The 18,512-nt window shown below is 39.3% G+C and overlaps 1 protein-coding gene and 2 non-coding genes across 3 annotated transcripts; all 3 read left to right on the top strand.

The window, feature by feature from the left end:
- The first annotated feature begins 1,497 nt into the window (after positions 1-1,497).
- Positions 1,498-18,408, top strand: csnk2a4 (casein kinase 2, alpha 4 polypeptide). Its single transcript, XM_073468334.1, has 13 exons — positions 1,498-1,625; positions 5,767-6,091; positions 6,200-6,311; positions 6,429-6,530; positions 9,249-9,299; positions 9,582-9,641; positions 9,934-10,017; positions 12,107-12,217; positions 13,215-13,316; positions 13,686-13,786; positions 14,355-14,503; positions 14,596-14,685; positions 16,876-18,408. The coding sequence occupies exons 2-13, from the start codon at positions 5,991-5,993 to the stop codon at positions 16,992-16,994; spliced, it is 1,182 nt and encodes a 393-aa protein (XP_073324435.1). The 5' UTR covers positions 1,498-1,625; positions 5,767-5,990; the 3' UTR covers positions 16,995-18,408.
- On the top strand, positions 9,338-9,474 carry LOC140998918 (small nucleolar RNA SNORA57). The gene has a single exon (XR_012179471.1). It is a non-coding gene; the product is annotated as a small nucleolar RNA SNORA57 (small nucleolar RNA).
- Positions 12,417-12,553, top strand: LOC140998917 (small nucleolar RNA SNORA57). Its single transcript, XR_012179470.1, has one exon. It is a non-coding gene; the product is annotated as a small nucleolar RNA SNORA57 (small nucleolar RNA).
- Positions 18,409-18,512: the final 104 nt, after the last annotated feature.

Here is an 18,512-nt window from a genome sequence, read left to right as displayed (position 1 = left end):
GGATTATACACCATGTGAGCATAATAAGGTGAAAAAATTCTGATCTTCTAGCTAGATTTCATGACACAGGGCCCAAGAGGGGGCATCAATATTACGCTCCAACATTATTATCCCTGAGGCCCCAGGGCAGTTGTCCTCATTACCCAGTCGGTAATCCAGCCTTGACCATACAGTTTTATACTGAAAGAAGAAATTCTTCCTCAATTGAATTTTAAAATAAATGTCTGTAAAAACCAGAACACAAATATGGTGAAGTAAGAATAGGGAAGATGCTGAGTGGAACTGTGCAAGGGAAGTAAAATAAAACATCATTATGTTAAAGTAATACTATTAACATATGTCATATGAACCCCTGACTGGCAAAGCCTGATCGCTTCTTACCAACATTATCCCTGTATGTTACAATATTCTGAGTATATTACCTGTTTTAATATTTACTATGTATTAATAGTACAGTGTTGTGAATGACTACATTTCCCACTGGTGCAGTTGCTGACAGAAGAGCAGTACAGTGTGTATGTTTTTTTTTAATGTAGGGCGCCTCCTTTTGGACATAGTAAGGACTTTTCCTGATTTTGATACATTAAATATGTTAAAACATACATTTAATTAAACTTTAATGAAAGACAGATGGATAATCTGTGCTCTTTCTTTTTGATTCCATGGAAGGTTTTTAAAGGATTTTTGGGGGTATAGATTTTTCCTCTGTAGGCTATTAGGAAAATAATGTGTTCAATTATAAGACTTTGCGATTGTAAAGTAAAAAATCATGAATTACTTGTTGTATAGTTGTATACTGCAATAATAATCCATGGCTGTAACAAAATCCTAGAGCATGCCTGGACTTGTCTCATGGCACAGTAGTGAGCTGCAGCACAGCATTTGGGAACCATTGAACTACAAGTCTCCCTAACTGTACTCTAACCGAGTGATGTGATGTCATCCTCCCACAGATCAACAAGCAGTAAACAAATCCAATTACGCCATCTTTGTCAGTTGCTGCTGCCGGAAAATCTAGCAGGCCAAACGTGAAGAAATTTGGTTAGAGTTGAGGTTGGACAAGCAAACCTTAACCAACACACTGCACACCTGTCAGTTAGGGAAACACACTCCAAAGAGATTTCTATCAATTCAGTTGTGACGTTTAATGTGTGTTTAATGTAATGCTTACTTAGAAGGCTCACATTTATATGTGGAAAGAGCTGACAGCTGAATATTCTATAATAAACAGACCTACTGACCTGATCATCCAGGGAGAAGTTGCAGGTTTTCCTGTTCACTTCAATTCCCGTCACTTACCAGCATTCAGTAGCACAGCTTGCTGATTGTCTTGTGACATACAGAGCAGTCCAAAAATTACGACTGTCACATATTTCTGTTGTGCTGGCTCTGTATTCCAGGACATTGAATTTGAACCAGTGACTTACAGGCTTTACTGTTGTCCCTCCACGGCCTCCGTTGCAGTACTCGGGGACGTAGGTGGCGGTGGTCAGCCATATTGTCTCTGATACAGCAGAAATCACTCACTGGCACAGACACACCGGCGACGGAGGGAGGCGAGGACCGTTCGCTTGACGAAACTCAGCTTATTGGGAAGCATTTCGGTCGTCGAATTGTTCAAGGGGGTAAATATCCACTCTGCTTCGCTGCGGTTGATAACGCAGACTTACATTCTCTGTGGAAAGTAGCGAGTGCTAACGATAGCCGTGCTAAGGTTAGCAAGCTAGCAACTTGGGCCCGCCTAGAGCCGATAAGTTACCAACACCTTCTGCTCACACCGAAACCATTCCATCCGGATGATCTAGTTCGCTAGCTAACTAGTAGGCAATTACTTAATTCATCGAAAAATATAGCTAGAGTTTGTTTAAACAATGCCTGAAACAAATGTATTGGCACCCTATCCGCCTTCAGTTTTAATGCTAATGTAGGTATAACGTTAAGATTACGGATGTCGCATAATTTCGAGTGAATTACAGTAACGTTAGCAACAATGTAAACTTAAACACTCTCTCTTGCACCCACTATTGTGCCGTTTGATACAAGATGCGGAGCTTTTGTGCAAGTTTGAACAAATTGAATTTAGTGCTGATTGAGCTATAAAACCGAATGGAGGTATTGATTCCATCAATCCGGAGGTGGCCTTTCTTCATCTTGCATGATGATGTCTTAGTGGATTATAAGAAATTAGATATCAGTTCGTTAAAGCATACTGATGAATAAAATTCGCCCTTGCGTTTCTCACTGGAAGTTAGAGACATCGAGGCTATTGTTGCATTCGACTACATTTGGTTCAGCTTGGTGTAACCGATAACGAATAAACCTGCACCTGAATGTACTCTGTCTACTCCTAAATTGTTGCAGCAGTAGCACTCCATTTTTCGGAAATGTGCTTCATATACCAGACAGGACAATGAAGATATAGTATAGTTTGTGTACGTCATTCGAAAGCATGTGGAAGCAGACGGTGTACTTGTTTTCCTTATTATTCCACATATGTATGGAAACATTTCCCCATCGTTACTTACTTGCCCTGGGTTTGTAAGAGATGGAGTGAAGTTGTTCTGATGGTTCTGTCAGTGGTGAGTCAATGAATGGATTTGATGTTTGAATGAGATCAATAGTTGCACAATATGTCCTCTCCCTTCCTGCCCTAGTAATCCAACAGACAGTCGATATTTTTCAGGAGTCAGTGGTGATGTTTAAAACCGTGTGTAAAATGAATGCTCACCTGAAACTGGAGCTCATTTGAGACGACTGTCTCTACCAGATATTCAGTACTGTATCAGCTATCCAGTACTACTGGAGCTATAACAACTAGTCTATAAATGAGTTAGTCAATTGAAAGAAAATGTATCGGCATCTATTTTGGCAATCGATTGTTTGATTTTTCAAGTAAAAATTTCAAACATTCTCCAGTTCCAGCCTTTTAAACGAAAGGATTTGCTGCTTTTCATTGTTATTAACAATACAATCGATGAGACTTTGGGTTTTGAACTGTTGGTTTGACAAATGAAGCAATTTGAAGATGTCACTTCTGTCTCAGGGAAATTGTGATGAGCATTCTCACAATCTTTTGACATTTTATAGACTAAATGACAACTTGTGAAAATAATCAGCATATTATTCGCTAATAAAAATAATTGGCAAGAGACACCAGTGAAGGTTAGAGCACAATTTGAGCTTCGGGCTCAGCACCCTTCTCTACAGTGCCTGTGCGGACCGCATGTAAAAAAAAATCATATTTGGATAATTTTGACAAATGTTATGATTGCCAGTGATCATTTTTGCCTCACAGTTTTTATTTTCACTGAAAAAACTGAGCTAAAATCATGATAATGTGATATTTGTCAGGGTCTGTACCAAATATACATGTTTTCCTAAATCTGGAGAACAGAATTTTTAGGACATGACATCTCTGCAGCACTACAGTACTGCATTACAGTGCGGTTGTCACACATTTTACCTTTATCTAAAGGTTGCATATCCTGTGATTTGAATATTGCAATTTTGATACCAATCAATTAATTGTGCAACCCTACTGTTGATCTGACACTCCATCTTACCCTCGCTCATGAAGAACGAGTCAGGTCAATCATTCCTACATGGTCTCCCATTCACTTTGTGAGATGAAGTTAAACAATAGTGGCAATTACAGGGTTTGTTAGCTTTACCTAGTCTTTCATCTGCTGAATCAGTGCTGTCTTCATTGTCAACAGGTGGTTTTGGCAGTAGAGGGTTGAGTAAATCTGACATTAATGAATTGTAAAGGTGCTCCCAATTGATCGGGCACCGATCGTTATCGGCTGATAAACATTGTAAATGGTGATCTTTATAGAACTCAATCAGAAGAGCTAAAATGACACAGCCACACACACCACAGGACTCTGCTGCTCACTGGCTGCTAACTGCTAACTAATTTTCCTCCTTCCAATATCAATACGGATTTTCAGTGCCCAACATATTGCGCAACATATTAGCAAGGTCCTGCCAGCCAGCCGTTTGTGACTGAGGGGGAAAGATGGGGCGGTACTGTGGAACAATTCTTGTAACATTAGGTCTCGCATTGAGTGGCCAGCCAGATAACTACTGTAACAGCAGGGGAGAACGCCCTCTGTTGGAGTCAGAAGTAGTCCGTTCAATTTATAGGGGTGTCACGATCTCGATTGTAAGTCAAATATGGCAGGCATCATAAAGAAGTAGACTTAACTGAGAAAATGACACTATACATATATATATATATATATATATGTATATGTATATGTATAGTGTCATTTTCAATACTACAATAATGTTTGCTGTTTAACTTGATTGGATACTGCATATGTTTTTTATGGAAGGCAATTAAGATCAGTGTTAAATTTTTATAATAAGGTTTGTGGTTCGACTATATCTGCTTTTAATTATTTTTACATGCAATATTGCCTTAGCTAGTGTGAGTAGTTTTATATTAAGATATCGAAACCGTACCGTTATCGTGGCCCAAAAATTGTGATGCATACCGAACCGTCGGAAAACTCTACCGTTGCATCCCTAATATAAATATAAAAATATATATATATAAAATATATATATATATATATATATATATATATATATATATATATATATATATATATATATGGATGGATGGATGTATGTGTATATATATATAGATATAGATATAGATATAGATATATAGATATATAGATATATTTAACCTACCAACCTCACATTGGATGTTTTGTTGTGAACTTGAAAGACATCTACTTTCAAGAGTGCACACGACTGCAATTACAAAAAGGGTCACTAGATGGCATGTACCCTCTATGACTTCTCTTCTTTTGTTTACAGTTAGTTTTCAATTGACTGGCGAAAAAGTTCTTGTTACATTTATATTGTCAATAAATTATTTAAATTTGACAATAAGGTCTTAGTGTGGTACATTGCAAACAAATAATGGAGATTATATCACTTATGACACCACGTAGACCATCTTTTGAAATAAGAATGAAAAAATTAAATTGAGTTATCATGGCATAAAACCAGTGACCTAGACTAGACTAGTCTAAAAATGGCATAGCCATCTGTGCTAAAAGAAAAAAACAAAAAACGATTGAGAATCGAGGATTTGGAGAATTGTGACACCCCTTTCAATTTATCATTTAGTATCGTCTGTTTGTGATAAGTATATTTTCTGTTGTCCCGCGTAGGAGGACTAAGCAATGCTGTTTGTTTTGAGTCTTACAGCATGAGAGCTAACAGCTGGCTGAGCTAACACCTTACAGCAGAGGCACACAGCAGGAGAGCTTCTGTTCAGACGAACATGAAGTGTTAAACAGTGAACTGCAGTTTAATGTGACAACACAAGTTTACACTAAAATAAATGTAATGAAGTAGACTACCATTGCTGAGAACAGTTGACTTTGAGTTTGGAGTTATAGACACTTAACATCAGTGTACATTTTATCTTCTAGATGAATGTAACCAGATAGAAATAGTGACCAGGTGGTGGAATACTGGCTTCAGGGCACAAATACATCACTACAAAGACTGAGACAACTGAGACTGAGGGACAAATTCTGTGTTACTGAATTCTGTGTCCTACTTGCTTGTTTTTTATTTATATAAATATATTAAAAATAAAAATTGTTTCCTCAACACTTGAATACCACCAAACTTAACTATGCCACTAATAACTAACTTTTGATGACAAAGTAAAGAAACATCGTTTTGACCGGTGATCGGTTCTCTGATCTTTAAATACTTCTTTCCCAACTTCTTTATCAGCTAACCCACCGTGCCCCTGGTGGCCCCTTCCCCCGTCCTCTGGCAAAGCCCCTCCCCCCCCCAACCCCCCCTCCCCCTCCCAAACCCCTTGTCCTGTTGGGATCAGCCCCCCTCGTCCCCTACCTTCCCTTCTCTTCCTCCCTCCCTCCTACCCATCCTCCCTGTACTCCCACCATCCTCCGCTGCAGTAGGATCTCCCCACATCCTCTGCCAAGCTGTCTGACATGTCAGGACCCGTGCCAAGTCGGGCCCGAGTGTACACAGAGGTCAACACTCATCGGCCCAGGGAGTACTGGGACTATGAGTCTCACGTGGTTGAATGGGGGTAAATATCATGTCAACCCTCACACAACATTCACAGCATGATGCTTTACCTATGTTTAACTCAACTGATGTTTTAATGTGATTTTTCTTTTCTTTTTTTCTTCCACAGAAACCAGGATGACTTTCAGTTGGTGCGGAAGCTAGGGCGTGGCAAGTACAGTGAGGTCTTTGAGGCAATTAACATCACCAATAATGAGAAGGTGGTGGTGAAGATTCTCAAGGTACATCTAAACATATAGAGACAGAAGCCTGGATCAGGTGCAGTGGCTCTGATTGAATCGTTTATAATAATGCTTTGATCTTATCCGACTAACTCTTCCTCATCCTTTTCCCTTTAGCCTGTGAAGAAAAAGAAGATCAAGCGTGAGATCAAGATTTTGGAGAACCTGCGTGGAGGTCCTAACATAATCTCCCTCATAGATATTGTGAAAGACCCTGTGGTAAGTACAGTATATTGACTTGCAAGAACACTTGATCCTTTGTGTTTTGTTGATGGCATGATTTACATTTTTTAAAACATAAACTGTATGTTGTCAAACATTACTGTACCAATAGCGTGGTGAGCCCACCAGCTGTGCAAGCTTATCGATTTCACTTGGGCTTGGAAAGTATGTGTCTGTAAGTACTTGGTCAGCTATGGCTTTAAGTTGGATAGATGTATCTGAGCAGTTATATAGCCTTGTATTCCTGTGTTGTGTCAGGGCTCTCTCCAAAGAATGGAACAACTGCTGTTATATTACAGTGATACAGGACTGCCATCATAATCATTTAAAATCTATGTTGTTTTTTAATTGAGGTTTCTTCTTTGACTTAAGAAAAACCCAAACCCTTTTTTCAATGTCAAAATACATTTATACGCTATGGGAGGTTTTCTTCAGTGTTTATTTTGAAAATAAGACTTGAAGAGTTTATCCAAAAAGAATACGGAGGGGCCAAAGAAAGTTCCTAGCCAATGGTGCTTTTCACACTGCACTTCATAGAGAAATCCTGTTTGTCTTCGTATTTAATGTTGAATGATGTTTGTTTGGATTAGTTTAATAAATGACAATGAAATGTGCAGAAGTGGAAAAAGAGAAAAAATATTTTAGGGGTGGGTAAAAAAATATTCACATAAGAATCACGATTTTTATCTCCCACGAATCCGAATCTATTCACGAATGTCAAAAAGTGATTTTCTAAATGATTATTAATGGCATGATGTTGACGGAAGGAAAACTGCAAGCGTAACTCTGCTAACCTGCAGATTGTTTATCTTCATTTCCAATTGTTTCATATTGTATTTCAGCAGATTAAGGACCACGATTAATGGTTTAGCACACAGTAAACAAGAGCAAAAGACTGAAAACAGTGCCCCCTTTTCCATTCATTCAATCGATAATCGATTCTGAATTGGAAGTCGATTGTGGATTGAACCAGACATCCAAGAATGAAAATCATATCGAATTGAGAGATTGCCAAAGATTCACAACTGTAGTAGTAGTAGTAATAATAATAATAATAATAATAATAATAATAATAATAATAATAGTTCATTGGAGGTATGTCAAACAAAATATTGTCAAACATTTCTTGTTGTAGCTTCTCAAATGTGTGATCTCAATATCTTTGGGAATTGAACAGACAAAAAACTACTTTTTCGCCGTGGACCCTAAACTGTTGTAGCTAGAGTTGTGAATCTTCACTGGCCTCACGATTCAATTTGATTACAGTTCAGCTGTCAATACCAATCAACCCTCGCAGCAATCAACAATCCTCACCTCTAGTTGTAGCCCTTCAGTTGCCTGCTTCTGCCATTGTAATTGAAGATCCTTGGAAGAGCCCTGTTTCAGTGAGAGCCCTTTGCCAGGCATTTCAACTAGCACTAAAAAAATGGTAGATTAACCAGTTGACATAAGATAAATGGATTTCTAATGTCTAATTGATAAATCACAGGGCATTCTTAATTTAAAACATAATTTCTGCTTTTCTGTTTAATTCATTGTGAATGAAATACCCTTTTTAAAGATACCTTTAATAGTTGCTCTGACAAACTAAGCAGTTTAAAGACATCAATAAAGCTGTAGGTGATTTTAAAGGCTGATCGATAGAATTTAGAACAATAGCTTGATAGATTGAGAGTTTGTAGGTTGCAGTTGTAGTTCGCACTGTAAGCAAAGTCACCAATTGTGGTTGTGCCCAGAGACTCATGGATGGTCAGCAGCTTTGAAGTTTTCATCAGACTACTTGTGTATTGTTCAAACATTTAGTGTCGAAACATAATTGGCTAGCTATTAAATAATGATTACATAGCATTACATAAAAAAACACGCATACTTAAGCACTCACATCAATGCAATAATAGATCTAAGTGCTGTTTATCCATCCTTGTTTTGGAGATGTCTGTTAACTAGAATTCGAAATCAGAATATGAAAATATTAGGGGTGTCACGATTCTGCAAATCTTTGATTTTACGGGTTTATGGCTCGATCAAATTTTTTTGGTTTTGTCTTTTAGCACAGATGGCTATGCCATTTTTAGTCTAGTCTAGGATAATTGGTTTTAAGCCATGACAACTGATTTAATTTTTAAATTCTTATTTCAAAAGACGGTCTATTATTTGTTTGCAGTATACCACACTAAGGCCTTATTGTCAAATTTAAATAATTTAACGGAGGGGGGGGGCATACTGGAACCACGCTATGAAATGCCAAGCAGGTCGCATCTTACCACAAAGGTGTTGCCCTCCATGTATGATAATGTGAAGGAAAAAGTCTGACACGCCTGCCGGATGTGATACTGGGTGGGTGGAAAATCCTCGATTCCACCTTTTGATTTCGAAGGTTGAGATCGTGATGTCATTTTGATCGATATCCAACTTACAATCAAGGTTGTGACACCCCTAGAAAATATGAAGTATCTGAATGACTGGCTGACTTTCCTTGCTTTCTCATGTTCAGGAAATGAACGGACTGTTGTTGTAGACTTGACCCTGGTGTTGCTCAAGGTGTGGCTGTCTGGTTAGTTGGCACAGAGTTTGCGTTACTACCATAGCTTATTACAGCGTGTCGTCTCTGTGTCTGTCAAATAGTTGAATGAACTGTGCCATGTGGTAGATGTTGTTGTTTGAGGCTGCAATATATTAAATACCCAACCTTAATGTATTCTTTTTTTTTTTCAGTCCCGGACACCTGCCTTGGTCTTTGAACATGTTAACAACACAGACTTTAAGGTAGGAACTGAACCATTTCTTTACTGTGTTTATGGAACCCTCCTTTCTTGGCATGCTCGTTGTTTTCCTGTACACGTGTGTGTATGTGATGGAGGAATATAAAAGTCCAGTGCTATGTCTTCGGTACCAGAAAGTCAACCATCTTCTGGTTCTATCCTCAATCACTGGCACATTCCCACAGGTCAATGTGAGTGATGTGTTACTGTTCCATGAATGTGTGCTGTCTGTTTACTGAAAGACATAAACATAAGAAGCCTAATGACTTTGTTGTCATATATACAGCAACTGTACCAGACCCTGACAGATTATGACATCCGGTTCTACATGTACGAGATCCTCAAGGTCAGTCCTGCCTGGTTCATCCACCTCTCTGCTTATTATCTGTATCCTCTAGAGTGAACCACTAAGTCCTCAAACATGACTTTGTCTTTAAAAGATATCCTTGTTTTTCGTCAGCTGTCTTTTTTTCTAAGTTTTTGGGCACTCTTACAGTACCAAGCCTCTGTTTAGGTCACCAAACATTGTGTGTTGTCTAGCAGGCAGCATCATGTTTTGATCTGTTGCTGTTTGGGAATTACTGGGAAGAAAAAAATTTGACCAATTGATAACAAAGTCCCTTTCCTCTTGTCTGTAGGCCCTGGACTACTGCCACAGCATGGGAATCATGCATAGAGATGTGAAGCCACATAACGTGATGATTGATCATGAACACCGCAAGGTGAGTTAATTGGGGCATTTTTTTAAGATTTAGTCTTAATCTGTAAACGAAAATGCTAGTTTTAGTCACATTTTAGTCATTTTATTCTTTCATAGTTTTAGTCAACAAAAAGTCATTTAGTCAAAAATGTTTTCTCTCTTTAAACTCATTCAGTTAGGCTAATAAGCCCTGCATAATCAGCAGCTTCATGTTTTTCAGACATGCCTGACGGTTCGATCAGGCTGTTGTACTTAGTTGATTAATATAATTAGTTGAATAATATTCCTACCTGCTTTAGACCAAAGAAGTCATACACAACACATGCTGTGTCATCTTAGAAACGACACTTTGACTTTTTGCTAACCAAAGCCATCATGTTGCTGTCACTAACTTGCCGTCGGTTTCGGACAACATCTCTGGCACTCTGGGAATCTGAGTATGTCGATCAATGACTGGGATGCATTGATTTGCATTTTTTTGACAAACTAGACGCACAATTATTGGAAGAAAATCATTAATTGTTTATCATGTCCGATAGTCCACAGCTAACATATTAGTCTTTTCTCGTCAACAAAACCAAAAACGTACATTTCATCATAGTTGTCAGTGATGTTGCTAGATACGCATCCTACGTCTCTGACAGTAAAATACACTAAAATACAAGGACTCAGTGAACTAACTATGCATGTGTCCAGGGTACGCACCACATTTTATCCCTGATGATGCTACATGGTGATAATCGAATGAATATTGAAAAAATTATAAAAGGAAATTTGCTATCAAGACAGAAATAAAAATCCATTGGTCGACCGTCTGTCCACTGTGCATATCTCCATCATGGTGATATGATACTTTCTACTGCAACAAAACCAATCCTTGATACTCAGATTTCAACAATCAAAGCTACAAATTTGGTATTGGTGAATAAACTAACTGTGCCACTGTCGAGAGTAATCAGCTCTGATCAATTCTGACTTCTCTCATGACAATGATGATGGATTGAGCTTTACCAATCAGGAGATGCGCCATGTTGAAACCATAGAAATAAACCACTATTTAGTTTATTTGAATTTTGTAGACAGGTGTCTCAGGATGATATGATAGGGGTGTACTCGACTCAGGGTTTTATCAGTCGAATTAGATTTTGCTGTTCTACAAAGAGATTCAACAATTCTTTTTTTTTTTCAGTTCAGTGCCACACTAAATTTCTTTATCAGCCTACACCAGTATGTTTTACCTGCAGCCTCAGACTCGCGTTTTAACGCCCTCCCTTGTCATCTGTGACGTAAAAATATAAAATGTGTACACATTTTGGTACCGAGGCAAGATTAGTATTTGGTGCCGCTAAATTGCAGCTTCCTCAATTTTAGTTATTTAAGTTATTCCTGTGCATTTTTGTAAGCTTCTATGTGTTATCCTGCTTCTGTAATGTACTCTGACTGACAAAATCGGTCTCATACTGACTGGCTCATCAACACTCACAGGGCAGCTGTAGATGTGCCAGTGTTTTTCAGAATTTTATTAGTTTTTTTACTTTAATTTTCGTACATACATACATTTTTTTACATTCATGAATATAACCATGATCATAACCATTATCAAAGATCTATTTATAGCTTGTCATTAAACAAAGGTCATTGACGAACATTTTTTGTCATAGTTTTAATTAACGAAATTATTATTTTTGTCAAGGCAAGGTCATGTTAGACCTTAAAAACAAACTCTGATGCGTTAACAGGACCATGTCTTGAAGACAAGGACATTTTTCTAGTTTAAAAAAGTGCCTTGGAATTTTCTTGTGATTTTTATGTCTACATGTATCCCTTTCCAAAGAGCACCTCTAACAAACTCAATTTGAGGTGGGAGGTGCTCCTTCCCTTTTGGTTTTGTTAAATACAACCATTAACCAAGTTTGATCATCATAATGTTGTGTAGCTTTTTGTTCACTAGTTTTATCTGTACTGCTGCTCTGTTTCCCCATTGTGTGCTTGGATAAGTAATTAAATCACTAATATGTGACAAGTAAATGTCCCTTTACTTTGCTGGGTTGAACACGAATACACACACTTGCTGTTTGTAGTTACTGACTGCTTTATTTCTTATTGTGTAGTTGCGCCTTATTGACTGGGGTCTGGCTGAGTTCTATCACCCAGGACAAGAGTACAATGTCAGAGTCGCCTCCCGCTACTTTAAAGGCCCCGAGCTCCTGGTGGACTATCAGGTACACTTGTGGTCTTGTATGTTTCAGGTGGATTTAGCATGTTTAAAGTATCTGATGGGTGTAAGTGGAGGTCTCTCTGGGATGCCCTTTGCTTTGCATTGTTCTTGATTACCCATTGCTATGTTAACAACACAGACTTTAAGGTAGGAACTGAACCATTTCTTTACTGTGTAAAACTAGATGTGTAAGATTATGGAACCCTCCTTTCTTGGCATACTCGTTGTTTTCCCGTACACGTGTGTGTATGTGATGGAGGAATATGAAAGTCCAGTGCTATGTCTTCGGTACCAGAAAGTCAACCATCTTCTGGTTCTATCCTCAATCACTGGCACATTCCAACAGGTCAATGTGAGTGATGGATAAGATAATCACTTAAAAATATCATTGTAACAATGATGATGTTATACATTAATTGGTATGGTCTTTTTAAGATGATATTTAGGGGCTGTCCAAGTTAATGCGATAATAACGTTTTAATGCAAATACCTCTTAATGCCGCTAATTTTTTTGCCGCCGATCAACTCACACGCGCACGTTATGACCCTCAGCCCGCTCTGTAGTTTGTGAAATACTGTGAATAACTATGGACAATCATGCAATTAAATATTTTAATCGATTGACAGCCCTAATGATATTATTACACTGTCCTATTATAATATTGGTAGCCATAGTAAAACTTGCAGTATGCCACAGACAGCTGACAGCTTGATGTTGGGGAAATTATTCAATTGGATTTATTCAATCTTATGTTTCTTACCTCATCCATTGAGTCTTTAGTATTATGAGAACCACACATGCAGTTGACAGTTTCAAACAAGGTCACATGCTTGTTTCTGATTGCCAAAGGAGAACTGCATCCTTTTCCTATCCTTCATGATGCATCAGTACTCATTCAAAGGATGTCTGGCTGGATTTCATGGAGTTGCATCTCAGGGAAATTAAATTTCTCTGGTTTCATCCTGTCTGTGCTCCTTCTGAAACTTTGTGTGTATTTCAGATGTATGACTACAGTCTGGATATGTGGAGCCTGGGCTGTATGTTGGCAAGTATGATCTTCAGGAAGGAGCCCTTCTTCCACGGCCATGACAACTATGACCAGGTAAACACAAAGCAGGGTTGGTTAATAGGACAGAATTCTACCACTGGCCACCGTCAGCCCTTCAACCTTCACTATTATGTCTTTGGACACACTGTAGCTACTTTACTGTAAAAGTAGTAACTCTACACAGTTGTCTTCAATGGTAGAGCAGCTACATGAACGGCAGGCTATAACTAGCTGTTTCGTCCATGATTGTTGTCTTAAAAAGTAGTGAAATGTATAGACTGGCACTTCTAGCCACAGATCTTGTGAGAGTGAAGACAACGCAGCATTTCCTGACTTGTCTTGTATTACTATAGGTTTGAGTCTGGAGGAGTTTAACGCTCTGGTACAGAACTGACAAACTGTTCCTTGTTTGTTGTCCTCTAGTTGGTGAGAATAGCCAAGGTACTGGGGACTGAAGACCTCTACGACTACATAGACAAGTACAATATTGAGCTGGAACCTCGCTTCAACGACATTCTGGGAAGGTGAGTCACATGATGATGATGATGATGATGATGATGCTGTTTTGGCTGTGCAGGCGTAGGTTGGAGGAGAAGGACTACATATTGTCAACATCGAACCTCGAAACATTTACATTTACATTTAGGGCATTTAGCAGACGCTTTTGTCCAAAGCGACTTACAATAAGTACATTTATCACAAGAAAGAAACCACAACATATCACCGTCGATAAAGTAAGAATGAAAAGGGTGGGGTGGGGGGGGGGGGAGAGAGTGAGTGAGTGAGTCATGCTATGCAGGGTCGAGGTGAAGTCTGAACAAGTGAGTCTTGAGTCTCTTGTGGAAGATGGCGAGTGACTCTGCTGTCCTGACATTGGTCGGGAGTTCGTTCCACCACTGAGGCGCCAGAACAGAGAAGAGTCGTGACTTCGCTGAGCGGATGCAAAAAGGTCCAAATGAGTTCAAATTCAAAAGCTGGAGCTCATCTGTGTTTCATGTGTACATCATGGCACAACTGTCTGTCTGTGTCCTCTTACTTAAGTTTAAATAGACATCAGAATTCTTTGTGTTTTATTTTGTTTTTTGCCCTCAGGCACTCTCGTAAGCGGTGGGAGCGATTTGTCCACAGTGAGAACCAGCACCTGGTCAGCCCTGAGGCTCTGGACTTCCTTGACAAGCTGTTGCGCTACGACCACCAGGCCCGGCTGACAGCCCGCGAGGCCATGGATCACCCTTACTTCTGTAAGCCCTCAGAAACAGCTAGTGTTGTTTTGTGAGAATGGAATCACAATCAGTTAATACAAAATAAGTTATTTCTGTTGTTGTGCCTATAGTCCCTATTGTGAAAGATCAGTCTCGTGTGGCCGGATCAGCTAACCTGCCCAGTGGGAACACAGCTGTTAGCACAGCCAGCATGATCACTGGTGAGAACACATGCACCTGACATGAAGTTATTCTATTGCCCAGCAATATACATGAAACCATAATGAACAAACAGGGGACAAACAGGAGGCAAAAGTACTGCAAAAAGTCTTTTTCAGCACTTGCGTTAGCCAATGTTCAGGTAGAGTGTGACACAGTGTGCAGTGACAATTGTCATCTATTATATTTCCTTTATGTGCTACAACTGAATCTAGCAAGAAAACACTGATTATCTTTATTGAACTATATATCTGATGTAAATAATCTCATCTTGATTAAAGATTAAATATGCATCCTGTGCTTGCCAACCCTTCTGATTTTCCTGCCCCTCTCTCCACTGTTTTCTGGGGTTTAAATTCATACACACACACACACACACCAAACACACATGTTGCAATATCCATATCCTAAAATAGTATTGAAATAAAAAAAATAGAAATAGTATTGCTGCTGATTGTGATTGTCTTTTTTAAATTCTGTAATTATTCCACATATTTGTCAGTTATGTGTCAACAGAGAGAGACACGAGCACACAGGCAGAAGAGAAGCCCCTGCAGATGACAGGCCATTAAACTTCATTGTTTGAGACGAAGCAATGCCTCGCCCATCCAGGAACACATAAAACGCATTATGTAAAAAAAATCATGAGATTATAAAGATTCGCTCTACATGTGATTACAACAGCGCAGCAGAATCCCTTGTTGACCTGTCTGGAGAAATTAATTTCTGTTGTGAACAACCTGGCTACTGCTTGTGTGATGTCTGTCCAAGGTGTCACACAAAATTTGAGGCTCAGAAAATTTGGAAGTTTCAACAACTTGAAGTGTTCAAGTGCCTCTTCTAGCAACAGTAATACCCCCTACACATTGGACAAGGAACCCACTAACATCAGGCATTTGTCTTCAGAGTGAATGTGTGTAATCGCCATTCACTCCTGCATCAAATGACTCTGCAGTAGTCACGGGTGTTAATTGGCGTGTTGCCTGTCTTCAGGCGGGATGTTATGATGTGTGTTGAAGTTAAGGATGCAGGCTTGTTAGTACTTTTCCATGCGTCTCTGTCAAGCAGGGCCTGAAACACTGGTCAGTTGGCGCTGAGTTTGACAGAGACTGACTGAATTGAAACGTATTAAAAAAGTTACCACCATTACATTGTCAGTGGCTTCTGTGTCACAAATAACTGAGCCCTGTCAGCTGCTTGATTGGTACTGTGCAACTCTCAACAGATGAGAAAGAAGCGAGCTGTCTAACTCTGCAGCAGCTTCTGTTATCAGCTCCAGAAAAAACGTGTCTAATTCAGAATGTTATTAAGACTGTCTTTTAAATTAGTTTTAACTTTTTGTGGATGTAGTCTGATGAGGACTATGATCAGCTGCTTTCTACTGTTCCCCTGTTTTTTTCCAGCACACAAGAAAAACAAAACAAGGAGACAATTGCCTATTTTCAGCTGGTTTTATCCAGGTTAAAAAAACTCATATACATGCACATTTTAGTGTAAATGTGATATGAGAGACAAAGATTTTGCGATCATTTGTTATGTTCACATACAATATGTTAATATTTATTCCACAAACTTATGGAGATCTTGGAGTCCATGGTGAAAGCACACACATGATCCGACCTCCACTGCAGGCTGTTGGCAAAAACTGAATGGCAACCATAGGGATGGGCCATATCATGGTTAACTGTCAATACACCAGAGAGCTCTTACTAATGAAACAAGTTATATTGTTGGACATTTGTCTTGGCAAACACTATGATAGACATTAGTATTATTTGTACCCATACTCCGAGCCGCAGTTTCTCCAACATTTGAGTTGTTTTTCTCTGTGTTAAAGCCACTTTCTGGTTTCTAGCTTTCCAGAAAAAGAACTGGTACTCAATCACATGGTTAAAAAAAAAAAAAAAAGTGAAGTGAAGCCACACAAAGCAGTAACAGTGATGCTTTGTTTTTACTTATATTGAGATGTGATTGATGTTGTACTTTAAGTTGCATTCAGGGAGTTGACAGCCTGTCTGAAATTCTACATTTTATTCTAAATCTATCAGATGTATTGATGTTTAACAGTCCTAGTACCCACAGCCTCTTGGCACATATCCGTCCCGTGACTGAACCCATAGTTTGTCTGATGTTAGTTTTCTAATAAAAAAAAAAAAGGTTTCTAATCATCTCTCTGACCTGTCCTCCCTCAGGTATCTCTGCCTTGCCAGCCTCCACTGCCCTGGGTCCTCTCACTGGCTCGCCGGTCTTGTCTGCTGCCACCAACGCCCTGAGCACCCCGGTGCCCGCTGCTGCCGGCGCTCCGCAGTGACACCCCACCCAAATACACACTCATCTGCCCTCAACCCCAGTCTCTCCCACTCCACCACCACCCAGCCTGGGGGGGAGAGACTAGACAGGCGCCACTCTGCCAGCCCTCACCACATTCAACCTAACTCAGTGTGACCATGCCTCACCAACCTCCTGGCTTGAGGAAGCCGTTGTCTAAGAAAGGAAAGATGTTTTTTCCGTTCCTTTTCCTCCTTGAATGAACGTGTTAGCCTGACAACTGAAATGAATGTTCTGTGTAATCGAAATATACAGGTATTCATTTCATTTTGTGTGTGTTTGTGTGTGGTGAGTCTGAGAGAGAGTGTCATCCATGGCCCCCCACCCCCCGTGTGTTAGTTTGGATTGTGAAGGCAGTGGTCAATCAGTACATCAGCAGAAGGCAAAAGAAAGATGTCGGCCATGAGGACGAAAAGGAGCACATCCTGTATAGTTTACTACTGCAGCATCGTCTAAAACAAGACCTGATGAGAACACGTGATTTACCTCCCCAGATGAGTCTGAACACCCTCCAGATCACAGCATTTTGGAAGTGTTTGGTGCTGTTCTGTGCTCCAGGTGTATGTGAACACGGTGACACTTCAATACTTTCTCTGCCTGAGTAGTTTTGTCTTGCCTTTCTTACCAAACCAGATCACCAGTCTTCTTTTGATATGCGACTCCCCGTCATGTCATCTGTTGTTCATTTGTTTTGTATTGAAATGTTCCGGACTGCTGGAAAAGGTTAATCTCCATTAAGTGGTTTGATCAACTCTAGTGTTGTACTATGATCTCTTAAGAAGCCAGGTAAGGTTCATTCAGGTTCTCAAAGAAATGGTTTCTCAAACGTGCTGCTTTCCAGTTCCTTGAATTACTTCAAGTGGCTTTTCTTGAATTACTTCAAGACATAACCAAAGTTTACTCAGTTGGTTGGAAGAAGAGACTGACCAAACCTAGTTTTGTTTTGTGGGAGTTACTCATGGAGACGCTGTAATGCAAGTTGACAGTGTGGGCTCTAGTGAATACGATGACTCAATATGCGACACAATAATCATCTGCAGGTGACTAAAGTGCTGTTAGTGTTGGAGGAAAGTTCACTTCTGTTGTGTAGTGAAATGGGTGAGCTTTGTGAGGGAAGTATTGAAGTTAAAATGTTGAATAGCACTTGAAGAGTTTTCCCCAGTGTTTTAGTGCCAGAGTTTGAAAGTGTAAGTTTTAGACCATGCTGTACATATGCATCCTTTTTTGTTTTTCATTTCAAAACCTGAAAATGCAAATAAATCAGAACATGTATACATTGACCTGAAAGAGGAGCAGTTTGAGTCCCTACATCACTGTATATATTTTTATGTCCTTATGTAGAAGACTAGTATTTGAAAATATTTGTGTAAATAAACACGTGTTTTATTTATCAGGTACATCTGACTGATTTATGTCTGTCATTTTCATATAGACCACTCTTCTCACATCCACAAAATGCAAACTGGATCCCCCCCCCCATAATTGAATCATTTAATCATCA

This window comes from Pagrus major, chromosome 6 (assembly GCF_040436345.1).
Source record: "Pagrus major chromosome 6, Pma_NU_1.0".
Taxonomy (NCBI): Eukaryota; Metazoa; Chordata; class Actinopteri; order Spariformes; family Sparidae; genus Pagrus; species Pagrus major.
This window is presented reverse-complemented; position numbering and strand designations above follow the sequence as displayed.

Excerpts from the sequence above, each read along its gene's own strand:
- csnk2a4 (XM_073468334.1), top strand. The coding sequence starts at position 5,991 with ATGTCAGGACCCGTGCCAAGTCGGGCCCGAGTGTACACAGAGGTCAAC. Across the intron at positions 9,300-9,581 it reads TTAACAACACAGACTTTAAG|CAACTGTACCAGACCCTGAC; the intron begins GTAGGAACTGAA and ends TCATATATACAG. Across the intron at positions 13,787-14,354 it reads TTCAACGACATTCTGGGAAG|GCACTCTCGTAAGCGGTGGG; the intron begins GTGAGTCACATG and ends TTTTGCCCTCAG.